Source organism: Cupressus sempervirens, chromosome 5, assembly GCF_028749045.1.
Source record: "Cupressus sempervirens isolate cs-2001-9-10 chromosome 5, ASM2874904v1, whole genome shotgun sequence".
In the NCBI taxonomy this organism is placed as follows: Eukaryota; Viridiplantae; Streptophyta; class Pinopsida; order Cupressales; family Cupressaceae; genus Cupressus; species Cupressus sempervirens.
The window spans coordinates 602243668-602252934 of record NC_143122.1 but is presented as its reverse complement, the minus strand read 5'-3'; the positions used below and the strand labels follow the sequence as shown (position 1 = coordinate 602252934).

At 32.6% G+C, this 9267-nt stretch overlaps 1 protein-coding gene across 1 annotated transcript; it reads right to left on the bottom strand.

Annotated features, from left to right (window-relative positions):
* Positions 1 to 6353: 6353 nt before the first annotated feature.
* LOC149557349 (uncharacterized) lies at positions 6354 to 8755 on the bottom strand. The gene is made up of 3 exons (XM_089830221.1): positions 8539 to 8755; positions 7160 to 7228; positions 6354 to 6841 (listed from the first exon to the last, which is right to left on the bottom strand). The coding sequence occupies exons 1-3, from the start codon at positions 8753 to 8755 to the stop codon at positions 6354 to 6356; spliced, it is 774 nt and encodes a 257-aa protein (XP_089686347.1).
* Between the last annotated feature and the right edge of the window lie 512 nt (positions 8756 to 9267).

Below are 9267 nucleotides of genomic sequence, written 5' to 3'. Positions count from 1 at the left end.
TTCAATGAAGAAAAGTCTCCCTTTTAAGAACCCATATGATATGAGGCACCTAAGTCAAGAATCCATTCTGCTAAAGAACTTGAGTTTTCCATGAGTGCTTACCCTTTGCCCTTTGAATCTAAAGATGAGGATCCTTTCTCCTTATAAGCATTAGGCAGTGGAGCATTGTGTTTCTTTATGATGGTTGTCAACTGATCAATCTTTTTATGATAACACTCATGTTCATCATGACCCAATTTCTTGCAATAAGCACACTTTTTCTTCTCCTTATTGGTGTCACCCTTCTTGTTTGAATTTGGCGAAGACTTGCCTTGTTGATTTGATGGTGGTGTTGTCTTTTCTGAATCCTCTTGTGTGTTATTTTTCCACTTCTTCTTCTTTGCCTTTCCTTTATTTGAAGATTGAGAACCCTCACTATTGGCCACCAATGCCTTAGACTTGGATGACTTGAGAATCCCCATTGATTTCAACTTCTTTTCTTCGTCATCCAACAGTATAGCATAGCGATCAAAAGCGACTTTATGATAGGTAGACCTTAATGTAGTCTTTGAGGTGTTATAAGAAGAAACAAATGTGAAGTACTCAGATGGAAGCTTATTATGAATGAGATAGATTAACCTGTCATCTTTAATAAGACTCCCACAATCATCAAGTTTCACTCTTAATTCATTCACATTTATGATAAAGTCTTGTATAGAATCAAATGTCTTTGGATCTAAAGAGACAAGCTCATCATCAATTTTGAAAACATCTTCTTCAGACACTTTACCATATGGGTTTTTGAGGGTATCCCAAGCTTCCTTGGATGTACGAGACTTCTGGAGCTCATAGATGATCTTGTCTTCAACCCCCAAACAAATATCACCCAGGGTTTTCCTATCCATTATTTCCCATGATGAGATGTTCGTTGTAGATACTTGATCACCTATTGGTTTAGGAAGGGTGACATCTACATATTGAGAAACTTCTTTTATGCATTAAATGACACCACATTTTAATGGACCATGTAGCATAGTTATGAGGTGTTAATTTTGGAGACTTGAAACTTCCCATGATGGAGAAAATCAAAGAAAACAACAAGAAAAGAGGAACACAACACCAAGAACACCCTCCATTTTCACTCAATCAAGAAACCCCCTCCCTAAAAAAGATTTTTTTGGCATTTTATATGTAGTGCATTTACAATGGTTGCTTTCCAATTTTGGCCTTAGTGGGTTTCTAATTTTTCCTTTTACAACCTCCTTCTGGAGTTCAAAACTAGAACATTACAATGTACCTCAGATATACAACAATTCTAAAGATATATCAAAACATTACAATGCAGAAAAAGACCTAATGCTGAAAGTGATATTTTTGTCCACACAACCCTATAATATGATTATAGATATGGAAAGTAGAAAAAAATAACATACTTTCAAACAAAACAAAACCTATTTTCGTGTCCAGATGAGCCCATACGGAGCAATTGAAGTTGCAAAATGTAGGATTGGACTGGTACAATCACGAAAAGATGCAATTTATTAGAAATGCATGCACCAAAACCAGAAAAGAACTACACCACTGAAAACTTTAAGAAATTCTAGCCAAAATTTAAAAAAATGCACCTAATTATGAGTTTGGATGGCTGAGATATGGCCTCCCAAAGTTGGATTGCAAAATCAAAAATTAATTTGAAGAAGGGTTGGATCAGTAAAAGATGGGGTTAAATTTGACAATGAAGAGGTTTTTGTAGCAGTTTAAATTTCCCCTAGATGATATTCAGATGATCATCCAATTTAGGATAGCAAACTGCTGATGTCAGCATATTTGGGCCCCTCTAGTGATGTCATGGTGATGTAATGATGATGTCAGTGATATACGGCTGCCTGCGTGTACTGTACAGATGTATACAAGATATATGGAAAAAGGATGTAGATGGTGATGTGTACGCTAAATTTACTACTGATTTGGCAATGTCCACGTGTGCGATGGCGGGCTGATGTTATCAGTGATGTGGCAATGTCCATGTGTCAAGCTGCTAGAGATTTTTCGCAGTGTTGAAGATGTTCATTGTTGTTTCTGGAGATTCAAGCCAGGGTGAATAGGGCTTGCTAGGAAGCTTTCATGATTGTCATGGAATTAAGAGGTCGACAATGGTGATTACGTATGTAGAAGTGGGCTAGCGATAGGTATTTCGATGCCAGGCAACAATTTATGGTGGATGGTGACAATTGGTTTAATCCCACATGCATGGGTAGATAGATGTTCGAAGTGCCTAAAAACATGAGGCTGCATAAGTGAAAACAAAGCACAAGCCGTCGCAGGAGGTGGAACAGACATCATGGGCCGGTGCCAAGCGTTGGAGCTGTTCAAGAGTCGAAAAACACTCGCCATGGCCAAAATCACTGCACTAGAAATTTTGAAAACAACTAGGGGGGGGTTAGTCCCACATTCGGTGGGGGACAACCTTACAAGATGTGTAAAATGAAACACCCACAGTATTCTAACAAAGGAAGCATGTCGAAAATGGATAGGCTTGGCTAGATGTGGTTGTCGGATTCAAAATATTTGCTCGCCAAATATTGAAGATGCCGATGGAATATTTACTGCCCGGTTCCTGGAAAAAAAATTCTCTGCAAGCCCTATTGGGCAAAAAAATTCTAAAAAAATTTAAAAATACAAATAATTGCAAAGAATAAATAATTATAGATCTGAACAATAAATCGACAAATCAAATAAATGACCATACCTAGTTTGCAAATCAAGCCTTCAAGTGTCGGTTTGCAAAAACAAATTGCCTCAAAATAGACTTTGGCCTAGCATAGGCAAATTGATAGTTGATTTTCGCTGAATCAACATTTTGGATGCAATGGCAAGATCTATTTTAGCTTTAGACACTCCTAATTTTTGCAGATTCTTTGTATCTAGGTTGAGGTGTTGAAGCAAGAATGGTCTCGAATGACTATGTGAAAAAAATCTTCCTCAGCTTTAATACCATGTAAGAATTTTCCTTGGGGAAAAATTCACCCAAGACCAAGGAACTCAAGCACAAGCACAATAGTAGACCAAAAGAGTATGATCAGAATGATAATATAATATTGATTCAATGTGTGAAAGTACACTAGGAGTGCCTATATATAAAGGCCTCTAGAATGCTTCTAGAATACATAGGAATGAACAACATGATAAGTCATACAACTAGGCACATGCCCACCAGATATGGGTTATCCTCCATTAAGCACAAGTGTAAGTGTGATGATGCGAGGATAAGACCACAAAGGTCTAGCACACAAAATAATGTTGTAAACACCATGTGCTAAATTAGGAGTGCGAATAACTATGTTGTCTACATGACAACTCAATTAATTATGCAAACGCCAGTGTTGTAGACACCATGTGTTGAATTAGAGTCGCTTACTCAAGTGTTATCAACATGACAACTCATAAGAGTACGCAAACTCTTAAGTGTCTCACCTAAGAAATAATAAAATAATGCATAATAATAATGCATTAACCTAAGTAAACTTAAGTGTAATAAGTAAATACTTATTTACACCAAAAAGGATATTACATAAACTTGGCCCAAAAATATAATTGAATTTCTTACTACAATTAATCATGACATTAAAGACTGTAGATAATAGAAGACTGTATAACATCAAATCATCAGATTTTTCCGAATAGGGCAATGTATAACATTTTTCCATTTAAGAATTTCCCAAAACACAACAACATTTTTTTACATGGCATTACAAACATTTAAGATACTTGTAGATGAAAAGGGTATTTAAAAAGGGAGACACCCTGAATTTATCAATTTCTTTTAGAATGAAAAGCTTCCATTTCAAATTTAACCTTAGGAACTATAGTTTTTCAAAGCTTTTGCAATCTATCCTTTGAATTAATCAAAATAATCAAATTAACAACAATAGTTCTCAAATTGAAGCAAGTTTAGGAATCACCATTTTAATTTTTTCATAAGAAATAGTCATATATTTTTAAATGAAAATAATCACATTAATAGAAGAAATACTGAAGCTCAAATTTATAGAAGGTTCAACCTTGTTAACATACCCAAATCCACAACCAATTTTACTATTTCACTAAGAATAGAAGTTACGTGCATAATTGTGAGGAGGAGGTAGATTAAACATAGGATAGTGTGATTACATATGTCATAGGCATGTAGCATAATGCACACAAAACCTCCAAAATGACATGTTTGTTACCTTTGCCAAATGTCAAACCTTATTTTCACTTATATTTCCTACAAAAGAAAAATGAAAAAGATTGCTTAGAAAAATGGCCTCATCCAATCACATTATAGAAAATTAAATTCATAAATTTCATTTAATGACAAAATTTAGTGATACCATAAATTCATAAATTTCATTTAATGAAAAAATTTAGTGGTACCATAGTATAAATGAATTTTCTTACAAACTGCACAACTACCAAAGCAAGGATTAATAGAAAATAATAGATTGAAAACTGTAGTCTTCGCCTATTTATAGGCGGGACTAATAAGACTAGCTTATATATATATAGCCGAGAGTTATCCTTCTCGAGACACCTATTGCACTTAGTTAGATTATGAAAATAGGCGTCTCGAGAAGGATAACTCTCAGCTTATATATATATATATATATATATATATATAAACTAGTAGTAGACGCGGCACACAATTAATAATATTATTTGTTTAAATATATTATATTATTTTTCTATTATTATTTTTATTTTTTAAAATATTATTTTAATTTATTAAGGTTATTTAATTATTAGAATTAATAACTTTAATTATTAATAAATATTAAAATAAAATTTGGAGTAATGCATTTGAATAATTAATTTTGAATGACTTGATAAAATGTTAATCTTTTAAAGGGTCAGTATCAATTTTATATTTTTATACATTTTATTATTAGTTTTGACAATTGTGCATAGATAATATGGCATCTAAGATATGAATGAGAGCATAAATTTTATACATAATATACATATCAATGTTAGCAATTTCATAAATATTATTATTAGTGTTGATGATTATGCATAGAAAATGTAACATCAAATATCATAAGTATACCTTTAAACATCATTTGAAGAGTGGAATTTATTTATTTGTTTTGTTGTTCATAAAATTCACATAGAAGAAAAAAAATATGTGTTCATGAGTTGAATAGTGAAAATAACTTATTCATGTTATTGTTCATAAAACTTACATAGATGAAATAGGAAATATAAGCCCAAGTAGAAGTATTCAGATCAAGTATAGGAAATATGAGAAGAAACTAAAAAAAGAACATTTCTCCATAATGATGTAGCTGCATCACATATTCCTTAGTGATAAGGATGGTGTTGCGACCTTTATTAGAGCAATGATCGTGGAAGACTTCTTTCATCATTTCTGGAAATGCATCTGTTTTTGCAGATGTGTCACAGATAACTTTGGCAACATCTACCATTTCCATTATTTCTAGTTCATCAACAGTATCAATTGATAATGCAACGTTCTCCAAAGCTTTGATTATATGTGAGCATGATTCCCAGATTATTCATTTACATTTATCTAAATCAGTCTCAAAGAAATTATTGGAGGTTATGGAAGCAACAAGACTCGTAACAATGATATTTGACTCTCCAATAGAAGAATCCATAGCTCAGATGATATGCTGTAAATTTTTTTTTAAATATCAATATAAAAATATATAAAACCATTATAAGATATAATCAAATATATAACACACAAATTAAATCTGGCACTTATACTTAAATATAGACCAAATAAAGTCAATGCAAATAAAGTTCAGTTCACTAATTTTAAAAGTATGAAACAAAATCAAATTAATATTAGATGATAATTAGAATAAGTAAATTATATTCATTGGTTTTTTTCTTTCAAATTATATAATGAATCTTTTATTTAATAGTTTAAATAAAGAAAAGTTATCCATAATAATGTCATCAAATATTAAGAGACATTGAAGCAAAAGTAAATATAATTTGTAAACATAAAGTGATATCACTGAATGAATCAGTACAATAATTACTTAAAACATAAGTACAATTAGTTAAGATATAATTATTACTTAATACATCATTACAATTAATTAAGATCTATAAAAATAAAAGATCATGAAAAAAAGATAGGATTTCTCAAAATGGAATAAATTAAAATGAAGAAAGTTATTTTTATCATTTATCATTGTATAATAGAGACATTTTTAAAACATGGAATATAGTAGGAAGTGTTACAAACAAAATACTAATGTGTCCAAAAAGATTTTTACAGACATAATATTTAAGAAGAACATATCACATCAGCTATCCCCAAGGCGCTTAAGTCTATTTTCCTCATCCTTGTGCTTCAAAATTTATCTACCCTTTTTCATTTTCTCATAACGATCATATGTGAAAGGAGGCATTATTCTCAAACACTGGAGAGATTTTACACGTGAAACTGCCACAAATGTCAATCCTGCTCTTTCTCTTGGTCCTATATCAATTGTTGCTTTGGGAAGAGTCAGTCCTTGAGATTTGTGAATAGTCAATGCCCATGCCAACCTCAATGGCAGTTGAAGTGTTCTACCCTTTTGTATTGGTGGTATTGGAATTATCTTAGGATTATGATCTTCAAATGGTAACCCTGAATAACCATCAAACTCAACCATCACATATGTTGGAGGCTCAGGTGGAGCACTGCCTTGCTTGTAGACAATTTTTTGAATGTATCCAAGAGCCCCATTTACAAGACCAGCCTCTATCCATACATTTGAAGTTAGCATGACCCTTGAATCCTTACATATTAACAACTCTAGATCAAGCTCATCATTTGAACAGTCATCTATTGTATTAATACTACCTATTTTTGATGCAACACAACGTGCAACATGATGCTTCAATGAATGTAGCATTTTTTTATTATGAGCGTGAACATTTTCATTTGTTGAGAACAAATGAACATCATTATTAAATTCAAAATTTGTTGCAATATCTATGTTGATAGGGGTCCTTGACATTAGCAACCTCCAATCATCAATTTGTGGGTTTGCATCTCTTAGATTCGTCAAAAGTTGTCAAAATCTTTGTTGGTCAATATCTTCCCCATCTCATCTAAATATCTTATCTAATGTGACAATAGTCTTGAATTCTTGCCATAGCAACTTTGCACGCTTATTACTGTCATATGCTGCTCTATCATTAACAGGAGGCAGCTGGCCCAAATCTCCCACCAATATTATAGATACACCTGAAATATAATTGAAAAAAATAACTATTTTAAAAACTATGTATTAATTCATAATTTTGATTCAAATATAGTATATTTCACACATGAGTAAGCTATTCATGATGCAAAAATAGAATCTTTACCTCCAAAGCTTATATGTGCAAATTGTGGGAATGCTTGGCCTAGTTGTGAATCTATATTTTCCAACATGTTTTGACCAATGAAGCTCATTTCATCAATCAAAATATATTTTATATGTGACATTTCTTCTTGAAAACATGTGAGTCTTGCTCCTTCCAGCTGAGAAAAATCTCTTATTGGTATCTTCAATTTTGAATGAATTGTAGAAGCTCCTATATTGAATGTTGCAACTCCTATTGGTGCAAGTAATAGAAGTGGAGAATGGGAGGGCATTGCAGCATTTTGAAGAGATTGACTAATGGCACCAATTAGATATGATTTTCCTGTTCTTGTTGTTCCTTGAATTATCAAAAACAATGGTTCTACATTTTGATTTCTGTGGTAGTGCATCATGATTATGTTGACTGCCTTTTTTTGTTTCTCACCAAGGGTCATGTAGTTTATGCATTGAGGAATTTCATCATAGATAAGGCACCCATGATTCTTCATGTTACTTATGCAATTGATTGATCTAGAAGTGTACTCTTCTCCTTAATCAACAGACCAATTTGTTTGTCTATCAACATCTCTTCTCCCCAACATGTCTATTTCTAAGGAATGTATATTTTGACCCTGGTGCAACCTAGATATAATCTCTCATTCATGTTCTGTAGTATTTCTATGAACATCTTCATTATCTTTAGTTTCAGAATCATTTGGGTTTTCAACATTTTCTGCAAACATTATACGTTAAACATGCCAAGGGTTGTAAGTGAATGTCTCCCAACTTTGTATGATAGAGGCATCATCATGACCAATATCACGGAATGGCTTGTAGAGAAGTAACTCTAATAAACAAAACTTGATCCATTTACCTCACTCATGTGAAGGGATAGATACAAACCTAAGAAATACTCTGACAATTGCAGCTTTTTCCCTAGGCTCCCATTTGTTGTCTCTTTTTCTCTTAGGATTATATATCCATAATCTAGCTGCATCAATTAATGTAACACCTTCCATACATAATGGCCTTTTTTTATGACCATCAATGAAAGATTTTGTTTGTTCTTCATTATTCTCTTCATCATTTTCATTTTCATTATTTAGAGTTACAGGTTTGAACATCTCAAGTGAGACATTTAGATTGACAAATCTTCTACTACACTCCACCAATGGAAGCTCTAATAACATATGGAAAGTTTCTTGAGCACCAATGTCTCTTTCTATAATTGTCTCAGTTAGAAGCCTCCTATATGGTCGTGCTACTAAATCATCTGGATTTTCCATATTGGATAGACGCATCAACATTTGTTGGTATGTTTCTGAGATTTTCTCTGCTTTTGCTCCATACTTGGCGATATATTTTATGGCAGCATGTTTGGAAAGAACAGGTTGCCAATCTATATTTGCTCTCCATAATTGTAGCATGTGGCGATTATGTGAATTGACTCTATCATCATTTCTCATTGGTTCAAATTTCTTTTCCCCTATTTCCATGTCTTCATATAATTTTGATCCCCCCAAGTTTAATGGCCAGGGAGCATTATACCTAGACTCCATGTAAGAAATATTATATTAAGCCCTATCATTTTGTAGTAATTATTTATATATATTTAATAAATATTCATCGGGATGAAATAATTACTTGCAAACCATCTTTCCCTTCTTTTTTCGTAGGCATGCACCCTCCTTACAAATTGTGTGTTGCTCCACACAATTTAATATTTCGTCATAGTCACGGTCCAAATCCACCTCTGCAAGTTCTCTTGTGTTTTTGAGACATGGATGTTGTTGAAAATTGACCAATGCCTACAATTGAAGGTAAGAAAAGATAAGTACACTAATTAATATCACATTACATGAATATGTATAAATATTTATTAACATGCCTATATATTTCGTTGATGAGGATCATTTCTAGGGTTCCATGCATGAACAAT

What these genes read in the sequence shown, in the direction of transcription:
- LOC149557349 (XM_089830221.1), bottom strand. Translation starts at nt 8,755, where the DNA reads ATGCTACAATTATGGAGAGCAAATATAGATTGGCAACCTGTTCTTTCC. An exon ending in AATTATAGAAAGAGACATTG is followed by an intron (nt 7,229 to 8,538) that starts GTGCTCAAGAAA and finishes ATTATATTTCAG; the next exon opens with GTGTATCTATAATATTGGTG. An exon ending in TGATAGAGCAGCATATGACA is followed by an intron (nt 6,842 to 7,159) that starts GTAATAAGCGTG and finishes CATCAAAAATAG; the next exon opens with GTAGTATTAATACAATAGAT.